The sequence below is a fragment of the Chiloscyllium plagiosum genome, unplaced genomic scaffold (assembly GCF_037043375.1).
Source record: "Chiloscyllium plagiosum isolate Xiang-an unplaced genomic scaffold, Cpla_swu_hap1 HiC_scaffold_30, whole genome shotgun sequence".
In the NCBI taxonomy this organism is placed as follows: Eukaryota; Metazoa; Chordata; class Chondrichthyes; order Orectolobiformes; family Hemiscylliidae; genus Chiloscyllium; species Chiloscyllium plagiosum.
In genome coordinates this window covers 36,230,030-36,252,901 of record NW_028270168.1, presented here as the reverse complement: position 1 = coordinate 36,252,901, position 22,872 = coordinate 36,230,030, and the positions used below count along the sequence as shown (strand labels likewise).

Genomic DNA, 22,872 nt, shown 5'->3' with positions numbered 1-22,872 from the left:
CAGGCTGCTGAGCACGGAGGTCTCTTTGTGCACCTTCTGGAAGAAGAAACGTGAGCACGTCTCGCCCTGCTCCACCGAGCGGACCCTGGACCGGAAGATTATCTTGGAGGCCTCCAAGGCAAAGAGCGAGGCTTGCTGGCCCTTTACGTCCGCTGCGGCGAACCCACAGCATCCGAACAGTACTTTCTTAATAAACAGGATGCGGTCGACCGGTGTACGATCCTCTACCTTCTTCACAGTCACCCAGACTGTGTTTTGAACCCCCTGCCCAGGGCTGCGGGCAGCTGTTGAGGCCATAGCTCTGAGGTTGGCTGGTCCCTGAATTGGCGTTAGGCCGAAGCCAGCGTGAAGATCCACCAATAGCAGGTCAGCACAATCAAACAATCCTCCAATGTCCAATCACGATCCAGCGATGATCTCCACTAGCTCTGATGACTCGCAACTCGACCCCTGTCCTGATAAGAACAGACACTTGATCTTAGCCAAAAGGCCGAGAAGCGTTGAATACAGAAGGCAAAAGGCTGCCTTTTTCTGATTTGAGTGACATTTCCAATTCCACATCCCCACCCCTTCCCACACGCATTAAGGATGAGGGGCATGGATTCAAGGCAAGGAGCATTAGTTTAGAAAGGATGTGAGTGGAGAAAAGAAATCACTCAAAGTTTAGTGGGAATCTGGAACTCACGGTCTGCAAGGGTAATAGAGGTCGAGCCTCATAGAATTTAAGAAGTATTTAGATGTGCACTTTTGATACCAAGGCTCGGTGTCAAGTGTCAGATAATGGGATTAGAATCATTAGGGTGAACAGCCAAGGTCTTTATCCAAGAATTGGGGAATCCAAAATTAGAGGGCATGGGTTTAATGGTGAGAAGGGAAAAATTTAAAAAGAACCTGAGGGGGTAACTTTTTCACACAGATGTGTATGGAACAAGATGTCAGAGAAAGTGGTGGAGGCAAGTACAACTACAGCACTTAAAAGGTATCTGCATAGGCATATGAATAGGAATGGTTTGGGGGGATTTAGGTCAAGTGCTGGCAAGTAGGACTAGGTCAGACTGGGAGATCCAGTCCACATGGACAAGTTGGACCGAAGTCTCTGTTTGTGTGCTGTACAACCCTATGCCTCTGTGAGCCACTGGACCTGAAATATTTGCTCTGATTTCTCTCCACAGATGCTGCAAGACCTGCTGAGCTTTAATAGCACGTTCTGTTTCTGCCTAAGAGTCTATGGTTGCTTTTGACCGGCATAGACATGGTGTGCTGAAGAGCCCTTTCCTGTGCTGTAGACCTCTATGACTAAGGACTGTAAGACCATAAGACCACAAGACACAGGAGTGGAAGTAAGGCCATTCGGCTCATCGAGTCCACTCCGCCATTCAATCAGGGCTGATGGGCATTTCAACGCCAATGCCTGATTAAGTCTCTCTCTAATAATGAATGCCGGATTGAGAACAAAAGGCCTGTAATATTTGCTATCAAACTTAATACACTATATATACATACATACACATATAAATATATATATTGCTTGCACAGGAGAGGACGCTTGGAGCTCCGGGATCTGTACAGTTGGAATTGTTGGGAGCTGTCAGTCTGGGAGAAATAGACAGAGCTGGTTCATGCAACTAATTTCCTTCCTGTGGCTGGAAGCTGTCAGCTGTGCAGGACTCATACATTCCGACTCAACTACATCTCCCGTCAAAAAAAAAAGAACAATTCAACTTCTGATTCCGCAACATAGTTCAGAAGTGACGTTGGAGGAGCTTTCCCTTTAAATGTTTCAACTCTGAGAAACGTTGCCCAGTGGAAGGGGACAAATCCTGGAGCCCTGCTATCGAGTTACAGCGTCCTGTGTCTTTTATAAACTTACTCTTGGTAAGTTATTCAATTCCAGTCCCTATTAAACTACTGGATAAAGGTCGATGGCGGTCTCGGTGTAACTGAACTTTATGAGTTTTACAGAAATGCCTAAAAGAAATCATTTGAGGGAAAAATGAAATAAATGCCTGTATCTCCACAGGGTTGAATGTTCAGTTTGTTTCATTTTTTTAGGTGCCCCTTTGCACGGTAAATATGTAAAGGCTAATGCTGTGAGTGCTACTTACATCGGATTGTCAGGGGTAGAAAAACGGAAGTTGTAACATTGGACTTGTTCAGTTTCTCTTTGCCATGCTGAGATTTGTTGTTATTGCAGGTGTGAAATTCTTTGTTGGGATTTTTCTCTTGAGTTCAGAAGGTGAACAGGGAACACAATTATTTTGAATTTCAAGCATCCTGGCCGGGGGTGGGGGGGACATGGTAGGTGGGGTGTCTCTGAGTCATTCAGATTTCTACATTTTTCTCTGATTTTTAAGCTGCTAACGTCTCTTTTTTTGTTCTAAGATTTCTGTCCCAAGAGGACACCAGGTGTCCAGTATTCTCTTTTAGCTGTTACTTCATTGGAAGATATCGTAATTGGCAAGGGGCCTCTGGGTCAGTTTTATGAAGGGATACTACCCGGCCAGGTGTGGATATTTACAGGAATACCCAAAGCTTTGTGCCAAACCCATAGGGGCTTTCTAAGAGTTTGAAAAGTGAGCCACTTGAGTATCAAATGGCAACCTCTACTTCGCAAAGCCTTTACCCTATTCTATTCCCTCTCTTCCCTATTATAAGGTACCAATCAGAATAGACATGGGAGAAATTGGACGTTAAATCGTGGAATTTATAGCATTATAGCATTCTTCTCTTTCCAGGCTAACTGTCCAGATTTATCAGGCACCAACTTATCCATTGTTACACTGAAGAACAATTAAAACCATAATTTCCCCGTACTACTTTACTCACTTGTGAGTCATGTAGCAATGGCCTCTGACTCCACAAAAAAGGAACTGTTATACAGTCATGACAAGGGACAAGGTAGATATAGTGAGTGGCCAATATGGATCTACAGCAGTGACTTGTAGAGTGATGTCTGTAAAGCAATCCCATATCATTTTCCAAGTCAGTTCACTTTAAGCATCTTTGCAATTGTTGCATCACCTGACACATGATATTATGGGAGACAAGCCGGGCATTTGGGCAAGGCGTTGCAGGGACAAGCAATCATTAAAGGATAGCTCGTGCCCTCAAAGCTAGCCCTTTCCTTTTTGAAAGTGGACCAATCCCAAGATCACTTACTGCAAGTTAATTCAATGAAAGTCTTGGCAATGAAGAGCAATGAATATCATCCTTGAAGCTAAAACTGATCGTCTGGGGCTGCATTCAGGCATATGGCTCAGTATCCTCTCCTCCTCCTCACAAATATTAGAACCTCCCTAAATACTGCACACAGTCTGTGGGTCTCAGAGTAACCATCAAAACTCCATCCCCAAAAGTCGGTGTCTTTTCATTAAATTATCTATCGTTTCACTTGCAATTTTAATATACCATGGGTAAATCACACTATCACATTTAGATTAGATTAGATTCCCTATAGTGTGGAAACAGGTCATTTGGCCCATCAAGTCCACACCGACCATCCAATGAGTAACCCATCCAGACCCATTTCCCTCTGACTAATTCACCAACACTACAGGCAATTTATCATGGCCAATCCACCTGCCCTGCAGATCTTTGGACTGTGGGAGAAAACCAGAGGAAACCCACACAGACACAGGGAGATTGTTCAAACTCCACACAGACAGTCACCCGAGGCTGGAATCGAACCCGAGTCCCAGGCACTGTGAGGCTGCAGTGCTAATCACTGAGCCACCATGCTGCCCTTCCACCTTCAGACCTTTCAGCTTCCCCAGCACCTTATCTTAGCACATTTTGATGAAGGCTTCCGCATCATGGTCCCTCATTAATGTTTTGAGAATGATGTGAAGGCCCCAGTATTGGACTAGGGTAGACAAAGTTAAAAATAACACAACATCGGGTTATAGTCCAACAGGTTTATTTGGAAGCACTAGCTTTCAGAGCTATAACCTGGTGTTGTGTGATTTTTAACATTGTTTTGAGAATGGCAGCAAAATTCCTTGAAGCAGAAAAATTGCCAGAGGTAATGTTTGTGTTCATACCAATAGTTCCAATCTTTAGATGCTTTCTGGTTCTCAATTAGGTGGGTACTCTAGAAATGTTGGAGTTGTTTTTAGAATGGAAGAGATTAAAGAAAAGACTTATTAGACATGCTCAAAATTATTTAATGCTTTAACAGATTATATAGGGAGCAACTGTTTGCAATGATGAAAGTGCTGGGAATGAGAGATTGCCAATGTAAGGCAATTGACAAAACAAGAGAGGCATTATAAGGAAAGAAATGTCCTGTAGGTTGTTATATCTGGAAAATACTCACTGAAAGGGTCATGGGAGCAGATACACTAATAACTCAAAAGGGAATTGGGTAAACACTTGAAAAGCAATTGCAAGGCTGTGGGAAAGCACAGCATCATGAGCTACTGCCAAAACAAGAGCCTTGTAGCCTGTTAGGCTGTATAATTTGATAATAATACTCTACTTTTATGCCAGTGTTAGTAGATGCACGTACTGTGTATCAATCATGGCTTATGTAGTCAGGAATATTTGACTAACACCAGAAATAAAAATTTCAACGATGGTCATTGTTTGAGGGTAAGTGCCCAATTCTTCAGAATATATTTAAATGATACAGCCTCTGAATCTGGAACTAGCTCAATTGAAAAGAAGTTGAAAGTAACAGATATCAATCCCAGATGGGTGCATGGCATAAAAAAAACATTATTGCAATGAACAATGTTGGGAAATTACACTGCACAGAAGGGAAGGGCAAAGAAGCCCAAACCTTGTTTTAAGATTGCTCAGCCTGAACTCAACGCTTAGTCCAAACAGCATGGTCCACTTTCAATAACACAAAGGAATGATCAATTCACATCACCTAACAAGTTCTTTGCCAAAAAGGGAGTAAAGGCTATTTATAGATGGGATGAGCATTGTCACATTCCTTTGAAAGTTTGACTCTGTATGATTGACATTGACAGTTTAAAAATGCAATTTTATTTGAACGACAGAGTTGAACAAGTAACTGCCACAACTGCAGTTTTGTTGAAGTATTTTCACGTAACAGTTTAGCAATGGGTCCCATTTGCACGTCTAAGTTTTGTTTCAAATCGATATACTGTCATTTCTATCATTTCCCTAAAGTTACAAACCTGAAGAATTTGGCAGTTTATATATTGTCATGCTAATACGTCTTGCAAATTAAATGTAGACGACAACCTATGTCATTATTTATTTAAAGTAACAGTATGACGCAAAATGTTATGTCTCACATTCATTATATCAGAATGCTTTTAAGAAACATGCTCCTGATATCATCACTGTATGCATGTAATCTGGGTATTTAAGGATCTCTTATTCCATCTTAATTGGCAAAACTGGAAGCATGGCATGCTACTAGAAACATGTTCCTCTGTTAACTAATAGCTTAATATTAGTCTTGAAAATGTTTGGGTGTGGTTATACACAATATCCACTCCCAGTTTCTTATATTATCAGAGAATACATGGCAGGACTGGCTGATCAAATAAAACACCCTGTTGGAGGCAAGTCACACCAACAGTGATATGAAAAGAGCAACAAAATGAACATGTGCACATAACCAAGAGTTGTAATGGGTTAATTATAATTGCATGAATGATGTCTGAGAAATGTAAATGTTTCAGTTGGTTCAGTCAGATGATCATGCACATTAAAAAATTCATAGATTTCATCTGCTGGCACTTGTGATAGCAGGTCATCATATCAGACTATGATTCAATGTCATAACTCAAACAGAACAAAAATTAGAATCCCGTCTGACCATTAACAGAATTGAAAAATAATTTATTGCTCTCACAACTCACGTCCAAAATCTTTTTGATTAGGGGTTTCCCACCGAGCTTAATGAGTTGCTTTGAAAGGAATTAATACAATAATATGTAATACTTGCTGGTAACATAAAGATAGATATGAAAGTAATTTGCGATGACCACATAGGAACTCTGTAAGGAAGTATGGATGGGGTTAAGTGAGTGGGCAAAAACCTAGAAAATGGAGACTAATGTAGGAAAATGTACAATTGTCCATTTTGGTAGGAAGTATAAAACATTAAACATCGTATCTAAATAATGAGAGACTGCAGAGCTCTGAGATGCAGAGGGACCTGGGGTTTCCATTGCGTAAATCATAAGGAGTTAGTTTACATGTACAGCAAATCAACAGAAACACTGATACAATGAAATCGCTTCCTTTGAGAAGAATATAAAACAGTGAGGTTATGCTTCAGTTATAGAGAGCAATGGTGAGACCACAACTAGAGTATTGTGTACAGTATTGGCCTGTTTATGTGAAGAAGCATTAAACTCTTTGGAAGCCATTCAGAAAAGGGAGGCTAGGCCAGTATTGGATTGATTGTTTTATGAGGAAAGGTTGGACAGGCTAGATGCATATTCACTGTGGTTTAGAAGAATAGGAGGTGATTTGACTGAAACATTTAAGATCTTGAGGAGTCTTAATGGAATGGATGTTGAAAGAATATTTTCTCTTGTGGGAGAATCTAGAACTACAGATCACTGTTTATATGTATTGCACATCCTATTTAAACAGACATGAGAATTTTTTTTCTCACAGATCATGAGTCTTTGGAAATCTCTTCCTCAAAAAAGGGGAATGGCTGAAATGTGGAGGAATTTGATCAGCTGTGATCTAATTGAATGCCAAAGTAGGCATGAGGAACAGTGTGGTCTAGTCCTGCTCCTAATTTGTATGCTAGTATGGTTTTTATATATTACTGTGTCGGGATTCAGTAATAATCCTCATTGATCAATGGAATGTTGACCTTTTTCTGAAGGAGTTTTAGATTACTAAAATACAAAATGAAGCATCTATTTTTACAAAGCCTTGTTTAGGCATATTCTGAGTTGTAGAGTTACATTTTCCACATTGAATGTTAGGAAAGATACACTGGCCTTGGCAGAGTAACTAAAGTTAAAGCAGGGCATAAAAGGTTAATTATGAGACGCCAATGCATATTATTGGTCTGTATTCCTTTGAGTTTTGAAAGTTGAGAGGTGATTTAATCAGTGTTTAGAAAAGGATTTGATTGAATAGATACAGAGAAACTATTTCCTTTGCTGCAGGAATTCAGAACAAGGGGATATAATATTTAAGATTAGAGTTGGACCATTTAGCAATGAAATCAGAATAATTTCTTTTACATACAAAATGCCCACATACCAGAAGCTATTGCCCCAGAAGGCTGTGAGTGCTTAATCAATTGAAATTTCTCAAAGCTGTGCATGTCTTTTCGATAAAGGTTATGGAAAACAGCAAGTCAATGAAGTTGAGCAACTGGGTCAACCACAATTTCATTGAATGGAGGAAGGGGTTCAAGGGGTTGATCTCCTATTCCAATGATCTCAATAAAATTACACCGCCTGCTCTTGAATTAAGTCTTTAGTGATCAAATCCCAATGTTTATCCTAATTGCAAAATGAGATATTCAATGCAAATTGACAGAGATAAAGAAAGGACTGTAAATTCACTATCATGAATTTAACACTACCACACCACTAAAATTAGTCATTCTGCTTATCTTAACTGGCTATTAAGGATAAATATTATAATTTGTAGAATATGTGATGGCAGCTGCATTAATGCAGTAAAATTAATCATAACTGGCACTGAGTAACTGCCCTTATCATTGACAGGAGAGAGATCAAAAAGATGGGAGATTGGAGTTTTTTGGAAAAGCTCCTCGATGAAGTACAGGAACATTCAACAGTCATTGGCAAGATCTGGCTCACTGTGCTCTTCATATTTCGGATTCTGATCCTGGGCACAGCAGCAGAGTATGTGTGGGATGATGAGCAGTCGGATTTTGATTGCAATACAGAACAACCAGGTTGTGAGAATGTTTGCTATGACAAGGCTTTTCCAATCTCACACGTCCGCTACTGGGTGTTGCAAATCCTCTTTGTGTCAACACCAACACTTATCTACTTGGGCCATGTGATACACATATCAAGGCAGGAGGAAAAACTGAAGCAGCGAGAGGAGGCACTGAGGTCCCTGCAGAGCAAAGACAACCAAACTGAACGCATTTTGAAAGAGATTGAAAAAAAGAAGTTAAAGTATGCCATTGATGAGAACGGAAAAGTTGAAATTAGGGGAGCACTGATGTGCACCTACACACTTAGCATTATCTTCAAGATGACATTTGAACTGAGCTTTCTACTTGGTCAATGGTATTTATATGGCTTTGTGATGCCTGCCATTTATGTTTGTCAAAGAATTCCCTGCCCACATAAAGTAGATTGCTTTATATCTCGCCCCACAGAGAAGACCATTTTCATTTTATTTATGTTTGTGGTAGGTCTAATATCATTGCTGCTGAACTTTTTGGAAATGTTCCACCTCATTGGCAAATGTATTTTTAGAAGCCTTCAGATGAACTCCAAGAAACAACTCTGTCCAAAATTGTCTAAATTTCCAGGAGCTGCCTACGTTGAAAAGGAGTCAATACCAATGGAGTACATGTACCCATCAGTGGAACAGATTCATGGACCTTACCAGAGCTGCAACAAGTCATCTACTGAGCAGAATTGGACAAATTACACTACAGAACAAATATTAGCAGGCCAAAAGGTGAATCCCACGTCACCAGGACATTTGCCATCATATAACTTCTTGACTGATGTCCCTGATAAAGTACACCAAAGCTCAGTTCAACAGCAAAGGCCTATTAGTCCAGTCAGCAGTGTGAGCAGTCGGAGAAGGGACACTGATGTTGCAATCTAAGTTTGAATGAATATCAAGTTTTAAACAAGCAATATTGAAGAAGAATAATTATGTTTGACAAATGATTTTGCAGAACTTTCAGACATAGTCTATGAGCAAAGTTGTATAAGTATCCAAAATGGATTTCAACACATTTGACATGATTTAGGTACCGTACTAAGATGGATGCCATTGTGCCAAATAATGGACAAATACATGTCCCTTAGTCAATCACTGTATGAAGTTATTATTAAACTTGTAATTTATTTCCCACTTACTGTGAGATTTCCTATTTCCTGGTTGACATTCTGTGGTCGAAGTATGCCATTGGACTGAATGGATCTTTTTAGAAGCCTCTCTTTGCTATTTTGTGACTGAAATGCTCAAGTGAGCTAATGCCAGTGATGTTGTGTATGCAAGAATGGGTTTGACTGAGTTGCTCTTGGAGTTCATTTTTCTACTACCCACCCCTCAGCCCTCTCCCCATTGCATTAACGCATATAGAATACTGAGCACTTCAATCAAATCAAGGGAAAACTCAATCTTCTGTAAGGATTTGTTAATAATTAATAACAAAGCAGGTGATAGTTAATGACATACAACACACTTAATGATTAAAGAGGCATACTAATTTAGGTTTATTGAGAAAAAAACTACAATTGATGACAAAGATATAGTGTATTCTGTAGATGTTGTAACAACTATGTAACTTATAATATAGACAGACATTTCAAAGCAATGCACGTACAAGTCACTTTCAATTATTTTCACACACTTGACAAAATAGTGGATGCCATGTATTAAGGATCAAGACAATAGTTAAAGTGGAAGTTTCACAGACATTAAATAAAAAAGGGATTACTGTAAAGTAATTCAAAAACAAAACATTGGAATCTTTTAATAATTGATCTTTCCCTTGTCCAATCCCGATCTGTCTGCCTAAGGGTCTACAGCGATTAATATGACTAGCATTGAGTCAATGTTGCTTGAAGTCTTTCCCTAGAATTCCAAAGAATTGTTCTTGCTATTTTGCTGCATCCTGATATTGAAATCAGAACTCCTTACAATGATTTCATCCACACACAAACCAAAACAGTGGAACATCTCAGCTTCTTGAGACTTCCTACTTCCTGCATTTTTCACTATTTTGCTCATCAGCTGTAGCCATCAATTGCTGAGTTATCTGATTTCTTTTTAATGTGGTGATGCGCCAGACCATATTGATTTCTCAACAGTAGGTTTTCAAATCCTCACTAAATATGGGAGATATTCTATTCTGTTACCTCAAATTAGTGATCTTGAATATCATGGAATAGAATTGAAAGAAGGCATTGATAGCATCAAACCAAATTCCTTAAGAAATTAACACATCTTGTTCATTATTTATAGCTTCACTTGCCACATTATTTTGAATTGAAAATGCCACCACAGTCCTGAAGTCTTCACTGGAAGTTCTATGCTGAAGATATATTGGCAGGTGTAGAAGCAAGTCGCACACCAGCACATTTCACAGTCTTATTGTTGGTTAATGCTACTGCATTGTTACCGAGCATTGTATTCTCCTCAATTGATACTCCATGAGCAATCTAAAGCACAATTGACAGAAACAAATGATGTAAACTCCAATGGCCAACCTCAAAGAGTGAAGGACCATGAAAAAGGACATCAAGAATTAAAAGCAGCTGTGAGTGTGATCATTCTTTTGGAATCTGAGCTCACATTTGAGAAAGTTGCTCGTGACCTTCCTGAAGTAAATTTAACTCATTGTGATAGTAACAAAATCCTAGCTGTTTCTCAAAAATGTGAGAACTGAAGGAAAGCACAAAATTGACACTGTAAATAATAATTAGATCAAATATTTGTTAAAGTCTATTGTACAAAGTGAATTTTGTGTTACCTCTTGATGCCATTTGAACTGCTGACTGAAATAAATTTTTAAATATTAAATTCTAATCAAGTAATTTCTGCAGTTTATTTTGTCTGGATTTCTAGCCAAAAATTGCTTATTTGTCTGTGGATTTTATTTCAGAATTGAGCAACAGGTCACCCCACTGAAGTCGACATTTGCACACATAGATCTGTGTTTGACAGTGACGCAGAGGTATGATCCCAAGGATTGAATAGTGCTGAGTATACACACACTTTACTTAACTCTGAGGCTTGGAAATTCTATTTAATGCAGACTAATAAAAAAAAGGAGATTGCACTTCTACTTGCACTTGACATCTTAAAGGGCTTTACATTTAATGATGCACTTTCGAAACACAGCAGTAAATTTGCATACAGCAAACATCCACAACCAACACTATGTTAATGGCCACACTTAAGAAAGTTGCTCATGACCCCCCGAAGTAAATTTAACTCATTGTGATACTACCAAAATTCCAGCTGTTTCTCTGAAGTTATAAAACTGGAGGAAAGCACACAATTGACTCTGTAAATAATCAATTAGATCAAATATTTTTAAAAATGTTCTAACATATTCTGCTAATAAGCTCTGTTTTCTCTCTCTGATGTTGATTGAGGGGAAAATATCCTGAAAACAATGCCAAAGGATCATTTGCACCCACCCAAAGGAGACAAGATGGGCACTCAGGATAACATCCCAATAAAAGCTGGCTTTTCCTACAGTGCAGCACTAATGCAGCACTTCACTGGAGCTTGAGTGCTCATTTCAGTGCTGAAATTCTACAATAGAACATAAAGCTGGATGCTTGTGATTCAGAGACAAGAGTGCTACCATTTTAACCTTGGTTGACATGTGTGGGTTGAAGTTATCCCAATGGTTGTAAAAATCACACATATGTGAATTGAGTTTAGATTACTTCCAGTGTGGAAACAGGCCCTTCAGCCCAACAAGTCCACACCGACCCTCCGAAGACCAACCCACCCAGATCCATTCCCCCACATTTACCCCTTCACCTAACACTACAGGCAATTTAGTATGGCCAATTCACCTGACCTGCACATTTTTGGACTGTGGGAGGAAACCGGAGCACTCAGAGGAAACCCACGCAGACATGGGGAGAATGTGCAAACTCCACACAGACGGTTGCCTGAGGCAGGAATTGAACCCAGGTCTCTGCCGCTGTGAGGCAGCAGTGCTAACCACTGTGCCACCATGCCACCCCTGCCAATGTCAGAGCAGTCCCTGGGCAATGTGATCCCACGACATAATACTCCCTGTAATTTGGCAGCCTCTCTCAGGTGTCAATGTTGCTCCGTTATTAAAGGTTATTTATAAATTAATCTGACCGAGAACCATTCAAGATTTAACATTGACATTGGTATCCAAAACAGACAATAAATTCGAGTTGCAAAATCCTCTACAGTCAAAGAAGGAATTTTCCTGAAACAAATATTAACAAGAATAAAAGATTGAGAAAAGGTTATTTTAATTTTTTTTATTTCAAAATATACTTTATTCATAGAAATAAATCTTTGGTACTTGTACAATTTGTCATGTCGTTCATAGATATATACATTGCATGTCTTAACATTACAAAGAACAGATTGAATTACTCGAATTTACAGTTATCCTATTTACAGTTCCCTTTGTTAACCATCCAGTCTCTTATTAGTTAGCTGTGGCTTCAGCAGAACCCACCTACTGAGTGGGTGCCCTGTTATACTATAGCAAATGAACCTTTTTTAATCCCAGTGTATGGGGTTACTGTTGTCCATTTGACTGTCCTGTCTCTGGGGAAGCTGTCTGCATCCCCATGGTGAGCACGAACTGCTGGACCCTCGCTGGGCTGAGGTAGCTATCCAGGCTCTCACTGTGGTCATTTTAACATTAACCAAAGAAATCCACATTTTTTAAATCATTACTTTCATGGTGCCTGAGTTCTAACCTTTACTTCCTTATCCACCATCATTTAAAAAATACTACCTGTTTGTTACAAAAACTTTTGTCGGATCTTGCTATGTACAAATTGCCTCCTGTGTTTTCCTGCACTGAAACAATTACTACACTTCAAAGAGGACCTCATTAGCTGCAAAACCCTTTAGGATGCCCTGAGGTTGTGAGAGACACTATGTAAATACAGGTTCTTCCTTTTTGTCCTTTACCCACAGGTCCATTCTGAGTATTAATAATTTTCAGGAAAGATATCCTTCACCCTAACTATGAAATTGCACTCTCTTGACTTAATATTGAGTTTGAAGTCATTTTGTAAAGAAACTTTTCCATTTTGCAAGACCAATTCGATAATGGTCTCCTTTCAAGACAAGAGGCCCATGTTTCTTCAGTTCCTACCTTTACAGCATTCATTTTTTTCATTCTTTTATAGGATGAGAATGCCACTGGCAAGGTCAGCATTCTTTGCTCATATCGATTTGCATTTGAAAAGCTGGTATGAAACCCCTTTCGAAATGCTACAGTCTGTGTAGTGTAGGTACATCACAGTGCTATTTGAGAAGAGGTTCCAGATTTTTGGCTCAGTGACAGTAAAAGTACAGCATCATGATGAGATGGACTATCTTTTAGAGCAAGGAACTAGGTGGGACATGCTGACTTTGCATCCATTTGGGCTCCCTGTTGAATGTGCAGCCAGCTAGCAGTGCAGATCAATCTGCATGCTAAAATCGTTCAAACAAGGAGGCGTTATGATGTTCGATTGTGGCCTGTGACAAGGGAAATGGGACAGACAGATTGCAAGTTGCAACTAGTACACTCATAAGTGGGTGCTAACCAATTTATAGCCAAAAGTGCACCACATCACAGCATTTTCCTAGTTACCTGGGATATCACAAGGACGGTGCACATGCCATCCTCTATTCTGCCACCTTCTGCTCTGCCACTATTTTCTCCACCACTACCTGCAGCACCATCAGTGACAAAGCTTCAGCGAGCACAGATCTGCTGTGCAGAATTCCCATCCTGGGTCCCATCAGCTCGCTACATTTTGCTAATCTTCAGAAATCTCTTGAAAATGTAGTCCTTTGGCCTTCCTTTCATATATGTTACATAATCACTCCCACTGTAAATTATATATAATGTTGCAAAAAGTTACATTTTTTTTATGAGATTAATCCAATGAATGGAATTTGTGTCTGATGATCCACAATATGAAGGTAATGCACTGTCCCTAGAGACCCAGTAGAAAGATTGGTCTTTGTTTGTAATGATCTTTGTGACTTGATTCTGGATCTCCTTCTTTTATGTAGGCAGTTTCCAACATTCATTAATGATGGGGATTATCTCTTGATATGCTGTGGGCTAAAGAATCAGGGTTATGCTTTCATTGCACTAGATTTATAAATCCTGGATTGGTTAAACACAAGGGGGAAGTTCTGGCCTGTCAGAATGATGCCAGTTCTCTGTAAAAGCTCCTTTGCCCTTGTGAGGAATAAATTTGTGAAGGTCACTTACTGCAGAGGTAACCTACTTACTGAAGACAACTTCCAAGGGTTGAGTAATTATTGTATTGGAGCAAGAAGGCAAATGAGAGAAATGCCCAATACAAAAGTCAAAGGGATTGTTACCTGTTGCAATTCTCTCCATTTTACAGCTTAATTTACACCCTTTCTACTGCACGTTTTTTTCCTCCAAACAACCTCTTTGTTTTGCTTTGGTGTTCTGTATCATCTACCCTCTTACTCTTCCTTTTTATCCAAAAGAAGCTATTTTCCAACAGCTTTCAGTTCTGAGGAAAGGTCACACTAGACTTGAAACATTAACACTTTTTCTCAATCCACAGATACAGCCAGACCTGCTGAGTTTCTCCAGTATTTGTTTCAATTCTCTGCTTATTTGGTGCAACATTGCACGTTAAAATGTTTCTTTAGGCTGATTCAGCTGAAAAGAAGTGCATGCAGATTAATTAAAGCTGTTGTTTTCTTGCCTGGTTGGGATGGACTGTACAGCCATTCTTCAAGAAAAACATGTTATTCATTTAATACTCATATGAGTGATGAACCTTGCACCTTATTATAATATTAGAGATGACTAGTGCTGTAAAACATGTTGTCTGATGGTCACCCCACGACCTGTGAAAAAACAAAGTGGGGAAAATGTAACAAAGTGTGTTGTTTTTGGAATTCAAAGAAGGAGATTCTCCACAGCTGTTGAAGCACATTTCAAACACAAACTACTATCTGTGACATGTATTTAGCTCATTCCGAGACTTATCATAACATGGAAACAATGGAAAAGGTTTTCACAAAATAACTTTTGCTCCCTTTGACACATTAAGTATCAACTTGATTCATTTTGGAGAAAATTAATCTCATTTTCGTGAAATTCTCGTAAAGTTATGGTTGTTTAATTACTAACATTGCTGTTATTTGGAACAAAGGGTTTGATTTTTGCCAATAGTAATATTTTTGCTGGAGGTGAAAACTCAAAATAATATTGTTAAAATCTAGTAAAATGTTATTGCGCAGGTCAAAAGAGATGGTGATGCTCTGGTAGCATATCTTGCTGAATATTTTATAGATACGGAAAAGCTTCGGTGATGCAATTGGTCATTCTTGCACCTTCAGTTCCACCCAGACCCAATGCAGAGACCTGTGCGCGTTCAAAAAATGCTTCAGTGTAGCACTGATGGAATACTGCATGACAGAGTTGCGGCATTAAAAAAGAGCCCTTCTTGTGAGACTCAGTCTGCTTTCTTAGGTGGACACAAAATTTGAAAAAGTGGACGGGAATTCTGGTACTGAAGCCCTCTATTATCCCCTTATGTGTAACCCTTACATCATGACATGCAAGTAAAAGTTTCTATTAACTGCCAACAGCAGACTTCCTGACCTCATACAGTTTTCAATATTCTGATATTATCCATTTATTGCTCAATTTCTAAAGCTTCATTACAATCGATCAACTTCATCATCTATGCAGCATAGTTAACTCTCTTTTTAAATCTGTGGTAATTAATGAGATCTGGTCACAATTGGCATGACAGATAAACAAATATTGTTAATGACGAGATCTTCGGAAAGGGCATAAAACATGGAAAGGGAGGAGCAGAAATGTCAATAAGGCCGCTGTTCAATCATTAGAAAGAGAAGATGGCAATTAAGGTCAGCGTGCATTGGACATGCTCAGGTTAGAGCAGAGGTATAACAAAAGCATTTAAGATTTTGGAAAATGTAGCTCATCAACATCCAGAAAACAGTGATAAAGATGGGGAAATGTAACTGTGGCAGCCAGAGAGGTTTGTTGCAAAAGCTCAGTTGTTAAAGGGGGATATTTTTATTCTCATATATAACACTGACCCATTATCAGAGTTCAGTATTAATAGAATAAATGATGATGCCAACAAAAGATACAGTACCAGGACATATTTGAAGTACTTTTGTTCAAATATATTCCAAAATCATATGAGTATTGTCTTATCATGGATAAAGAACAGGCAAATAATATTATGCAGGACCAATCAATGAAAAAATCTTACTAAGCGATTTCTTTCAATTTAATTGCACAGCAACTCCTCTTCTTCCTCAGGAGGCTAAGGAAATTCAGCATGTCCATACGACTCTCACAAACTTCTACAGATGCACCATAGAAAGCATTGTATCAGAATGCACCACAGCTTGGTACAGCAACTACTCTGCCCAGGACCATAAGAAACTACAGAAAGTTGTGAACACAGCCCAGACCATTGCACAAGCCAACCTTCCATCCATTGACTCCATCTATATTCCTTGTTGCCATAGAAAGGCAGCTAACCTATCTTCTGATCTCTTCCATCGGACTGAAGGTACAAGAGTTGAAATACACATACCAACAGGTACAAGAACTGCTTCTTCTCTACTGTCATTAGACCACTGAATGGACCTCTCAAATTTCAAACCTAATATCAATCTTGCTTTTGTGCACCTTCTTTGCAGCCATATTTTTTGTATTCCTTGCTCTGTTCACCCTATAATATTTGTATGTTATGATCTGCATGTACTGCAAATAAAACAAAACTTTTGACTGTACTTAGATACATCTGACAATAATAAATCAAATCAAGTAACTGTATTAATTCCCCAATGACACTAAACCCTCCCAACTTATTTTTTTGCCCTCACTCAACCAGGAGATTAAAAAGATTACATATTTCCTCCCCAGATCTTTCTCATTCCCTTCAAGCTGCCCTATGTCCAGTTTTACAGAGACGACAAAGGAAAGGTATGCCTTTTTATACTGCTCTGTACATGTGTTCAAAACCTGTGGTGATCAGAGATGGTTTACACACTGTATGATCAGCTGTCAAAGATGTTATCACTGCTCCTGGTTGAACAAAGTCAAAAGTGGATCAATCTGCAGGCTTGGATAAAATGTATCCCAGGCTGTTCAGAGAGGCAAGGAAGGAGCCGACCAAGGCACCTGACTATAATTTTTAACTCCTCTCTGACCACAGGTGACATGCCAGAGGATTAGAGGAGCACTAAAGTTGTCCTGTAATTAACAAAGGGAGGAAGGGATAGACAAGGAAAGTGCAGCCTGGTCAGTCTAAACTTGGTGGTGGGGAAATTATTCGAAAAAATTCTGAGGGACAGACGAGACATGTAATTTGAGAGACACCAATTAATCAGACATAGTCAGCATGCATTTGTTAAGGGGAGTTCATGTTTGACAAATTTGATCAATAGTTTTGGAGGGTAAGTAACCAGGAGTGTTGATGAGATGCAGTCAATATAGACTTTAGCAAGATTTGTGATCAGGTCCCTCATTGCAGGCTGGTCAAGAAAATAAGAAACCATGAAATCCAAAGATGAGAAGGCTCATTGGATCCAAAATTGGTTGAGAGTCAGGAAGCAAACTAAGATGGTAGATGAATGTTTCTGTGACTGGAAATGTGTTAATTATTTGAACTTAAGTGGAGGGGATGTAATGAAGATATCTGTGGATGACATGAACATTGATGGGGTGATAAATAGTGAGGACAATAGCTGTAAAGTGTGATTGGATATCAACTGGTCAGCTGAGCAGAGGAGAGGCAAATAGAATTTGACCCAGAAAAACATGGTGTAATGCATTGGAGAGGGGTAACAATGCACAGGATGAATGGAAATATCCTGGAAAGTACTGAAGATCAGATGGACCTTGATGTGTATATCCACTGACCCCTGAAGATTTCAGGGCAGAAAGATAAGGTGGTTAAGAAGGCATATGGGAAATGCTTGCCTTTATTAGCTGAGGCAGAGAATACAAGAGCAGAGAGTTTATGCTGGAACCGTATAAAACACGAGTTTGGCCACAACTGGAATTCTGCATAAGATCTGGTCACTGCATGATAGGAAAGATTTGATTGCTCTGGAGAAGGTGCAGAGGAGGTTTAACATGATGCTGCCTAGGCTGGATGGTCTGAACTATGATGGAAGACTGGAAAAGCTGTGATTGCTTTCCTTGAAACAGCAAAGGTTGAAAGGTGATCTGATAGATATGTTAAAGATTGAGAGGCAGAGGAAGGCTCTTTTGTCATTAGTACAAGAGTCAGTAATGAGGGGCACAGATTTAAGATACAAGTTAGAAGACGAGGAGAGGATTTGAGTAGAACTTTTTTTTCATGCAAAGTGTGAAAGGGTAGTTGAGTCAGAAATTCTCATAACATTTAGGCAGTATTCAGATATTCATTAGTCATAGCCTTCAGGACTGTGGATCAGAGCTGGAAAATGGGATTAGTGTAGTCAGATCTTTGTTGACTGGCATGGGCATGCCTGGCTGAATGGCCTCCTCTGTGATGGAAATGTCTATGTGTCCTTAGGAACTATTTCAGAAGTGCCAATATTTTAAAGAAGGGTAAGGAGACCCTCAAAAATATCACATGGTGATCAGAATCAGACAGGTAGATCTTTCACACTGTTTCAAGTTCCCCTCTATTCTGAATGCAACTAAATTACAAGTTCCAAGTTTCCCTTAATTAGATTTTTTTTCCTGGGACAGTGTTGATAATCACTTCAAATTGGTACCAGTGAGATGCTTTCTGACCTCTTATAATTATAGGCTTCGTTGGCTCTTTATCATCTTTTCATTCCACCATAGGAATTCATATTTGTTCGTTCACACAAATTGATCATTGCTATTTTTTATTCATTTAGCCAGAGTCATCTCAGCAAATTTAACTGATTTAATCCAACCATGTTTTACATACATAATCCTATAGCAGAATAGGCAAAAATGTAGTGTAATTATGTAACTGAAAATGAATCAGTTACATCTTCATTTCAATTTTTGAGTCCATTGTACAAATCCACTTTAAACGATGGTGGTTTGTCAGAATCCTCACAACACTCCGCTCGAGTTTCATCGCTTATGAATCTTTGCAGCGTGATAAGAAAATCTATTGCAATCAGATTTCTTTTCTGCTGGTACAAAACATGCTTTAAAAACAGCGCCATGCCATTTCCAGTGTGCATTTGGATCAGTGGTTAACACTGCTGCCTCATAGTGCCAGGGACCCAGGTTTGATTCCAGGCTCAGGCAAATGTCTGCCTGGAGTTTGCACATTCTCCCCGTTTTTGCGTGGGTTTCCTCCCATAATCCAAAGATGTGCAGGTCAGATGGATTGGCCATGCTAAATTGTCCCATAGTATTCAGGGATGTATAGGTTAGGTGCTTTAGTCAGGGGTAAATATAGGGTGGGGGCAATGGGTCTGGGTGGGTTACTCTTCAGAGGGTCGGTGGGGCCAAAGGGCCTGTTTCCACACTGTAGGGATTCTATTCTATAATTATTAAGATCCAGCAGAGGCTTTCAATACTAAGGACCCATATTTCCTCTCAAATATTTTAATTCTGCTGTTGAACGTTGTAAATGGTTTGGAGCATTGATTCTCCACCAGAGATGTTGTAAATCTTCAGGCAATACCACAGATGTCATACATAAATCTGGCAATTCAATTCATCCGTTACAGTGATATTCAACACTTTATGAGCATTAAAATCCAGAAACATCCCCAATCTACAAGATAGTGCCAGGGTAAAACAAAATGGCCCATCAATAATGGAGCAGGGCAGATTCCCATGCTGACATTCTCCTTGTATAATTGTACCACTATATTCACTTTCCACCTTACAACAGAATCTGGTCTCTCCAAGTTACATCGTGGGACAGTTGAGTCCCCTTTTATCCCAGGTGAACTCGTAGGCTAAGTCCACATACTTGGCCATCTCAACCCAAGCATTTCCTCCTCTAAACACATCCAGTTAGGATAAAGCTTCTCAAATGATTTCACCTGGTTGTGGCACATGCCTTGGGTATTGGTGCGATCATGACACCAAGCTCTGATCTCCAGCATTTGCAGTCCTCACTTTCTCCACCAAACCATTATCCTCAAATCTAAAAACAGGATTGTCTTTTCCTTGGATCCCAAAATAGGAGCGTGCAGGATCAACGTTTGTGAGCAACTACAAAGGATAATTTTAAAAAGCTAATGAAATGTAGATCTTTACCTCAAGGAAGCTAGAACACAATGAGGTAGGTACTTATCTACTAGAAGCTAGCAGTCCTTTGTTCCTTATTTGGATCAGTCAAGAGTGCAGGCAGGAAAATGGATTTGAGGTCTCAAAAAACAAAGAACTGCAGATGCTGGAAATCTGAAACAAATTAAGAAGTTGCTGCAGAAACTCAGCAGATCTGGCAACATCTGTGGAGAGAAAGCAGAGTCAATGTTTTGGGTGCTGGGACCCTGCTTCAGTTGCTGAGTTGAGGTCACAAGGAGATTGGTAAGGATCTAGTTGAGTGGCAAAGGTGCCTAAAGGATCAAGTGCCTTTTCTGTTCCTAAACCCTGTGTACAAAGTTCTGACTGAACCCTGTTTAGAGCATTGTAGTCAATCTGGGCACTGCGACTGGTCTGAGGTCATCACCTGGGCTAGTCCCTTCTCCAAGATGTAAAGAAATGCTAAAGGATAATCAATGATGTTCACTGTTGTGGCAGGTAAGTGCCACATGCTCCTCTCTGCCACCTCAAACTCACTCTGTCTGCTACTGCACCCATCTCACACTAAGTCTTACACTTTGCCATTCTCACTATTGCATGCCACACCTTCCTTCACTCCCTATCTCCAATCTGCCCTAACCCCCCTCACCACGAACATTACATAACTTGCATGCTGATTTCTCAGTTCTACTATTCACCTCACTATCTTTCCTCTGTATGCACCAGCACTCAAACCCACACCAACCACTGTAATCTCACTCATTGTCCCCTCAGGTTTTTCATTGCAGGAGAAAACTCCCCAGAATGGGGTAGAGTGAGTGCTTATGGGTGGAGGGTATGTCCACCATCTGAGTGCTCACCTTTTGCAAGGAGAGAATCCTGACTCTTGCAAGATAAGACCAGACTGCTCCGGCAGAAATGTTGCAACATTCATGTCTTCTTAGAGTCAGAGAGTCATAGAGATGTACAGCATGGAAACAGACCCTTTGATCCAACCCGTCCATGCCGACCAGATATCCCAACCTAATCTCGTCCCATTTGCCAGCACTCAATATCCCTCTAATCCTTCCTATTCATGTATCCAACCAGATGCTAATTAAATGTTGGAATTGTACCAGCCTCCACCACTACCTCTGGCAGCTCATTCCACATACCCACCACCCTCTGCGTGAAAATGTTGCCCCTTTTTTATCTTTCCCCTCTCACCCTAAACCTATGCCCTCTAGTTCTGGACTCCCACACCTAAGGGAAAAGATTTTGTCTATTTATCCTACCCATGTGCTTCATGATTTTATAAGCCTCTAAAGTCACCCCTCAGCCTCCGACGCTCCAGGGAAACAGCCCCAGCCTGTTCAGCCTCTCCCTATAGCTCAGATCCTCCAATTCTGGCAACATCCTTGTAAATCTTTTCTGAACCCTTTCATGTTTCATAACATCCTTCTGATTGGAGGGAGACCAGAATTGCACACAATATTCCAAAAGTGCCCTAACCAAAGTCCTCAACAGCCACAACATGACCTCCCAACCCCTGTACTCAATGCTCTGACAAATAAAGGAAAGCATATTTCTCTTTATTCAAGTACCACTTTTCATTCCATCATCATTTACCCCACTGTTATTCCACTTCAAGCCACTGGCCACGACACCTTACCTTTCTTTTGTCTTGCAGCTTCTGCTACAATGCAGGGAAACACCAGGCTCCTGCAGAAGTGCCCTCCTGCATTCGTTGCGGCCAAGGCGATGGAGGTCTCAGATGAAGCACTGGTAAGGCTACCACCTGTACACCCCTCCCAAAACCAACTCATATCCTGACACTTTGATGGGAATATTAGCTTTAGAAAGTACAGGAGCACAACCTGGTGAGCACCTCACAGTGATAAGAGCTGAAAATGTGTTGCTGGAAAAGCGCAGCAGGTCAGGCAGCATCCAGGGAACAGGAGAATCGACGGTTCGGGCATAAGCCCTTCTTCAGGAATGAAGAATGGCAGATAAGTATGTTGGACACAACGGTCCTCACTGCCCAGCAGTGCAGCAATGCATGCAATCATCTGTCTCCTCTATGTTCAGGTTGGTGGCTGTCATGGAGGGTCAACAAGTGTGGTGCTGGAAAAGCACAGCCGGTCAGGCAGCACCCAAGGAGCAGGAGAGTTGACGTTTTGTCATAAGCCCTTCATCAGGAATGTGGGGTGGGGGAAGGTGGCTGAGAGATAAACAGGAGGGAGGGGTGGGGTTGCCGGAAAGTAGCTTGGAGGGCGATAGGTAGATGCAGATTGGGGGGGGGATGATGGTGATAGGTCAGAGCAGAGGGTGGGGCAGGTAGGTGGGAAGGAAGATAGACAGGTCGAACAGATCAAGAGGGCGGTGCCAAGTTGGAGGGTTGGATCTGGATGAGGTGGGGGGAGAGGAGATTAGAAAACTGGTAAAATTGACGTTGATGTTGTGTGGTTGGAGGGTCCCAAAGTGGAAGATGAGGTATTCTTCCTCCAAGTGTCAGGTGGCTTCGATTTGGCGGTAGAGGAGGCCCGGGACTTGCCTGTCCTTGGCAGAGTGGGAGGGGGTGTTGAAATGGTCGGTCACAGGGTGGGGATTTGTTTGGTGCGTGTGTCCCAGAGATGTTCTCTGAAACGTTCCGTGTGTTGGCATCCTCTCTCCCCAATGTAAAGGAGATCACATCGAGAGCAACACACACAATAGATGAGGTGTTTGGATGTGCAGGAAAATCTCTGCCAGACATGTAAGGATGCTTT

The 22,872-nt window shown here is 40.5% G+C and overlaps 1 protein-coding gene across 1 annotated transcript; it reads left to right on the top strand.

Moving 5' to 3' along the window:
• Window positions 1-1,737: 1,737 nt before the first annotated feature.
• On the top strand, window positions 1,738-9,027 carry LOC122563720 (gap junction alpha-4 protein-like). The gene is made up of 2 exons (XM_043717855.2): window positions 1,738-1,875; window positions 7,686-9,027. Exon 2 carries the CDS (start codon window positions 7,702-7,704, stop codon window positions 8,773-8,775), a length of 1,074 nt encoding a protein of 357 aa, XP_043573790.1. The 5' UTR covers window positions 1,738-1,875; window positions 7,686-7,701; the 3' UTR covers window positions 8,776-9,027.
• Window positions 9,028-22,872: the final 13,845 nt, after the last annotated feature.

Coding starts and splice junctions, on each gene's coding strand:
- LOC122563720 (XM_043717855.2), top strand. CDS start 7,702: ATGGGAGATTGGAGTTTTTTGGAAAAGCTCCTCGATGAAGTACAGGAA.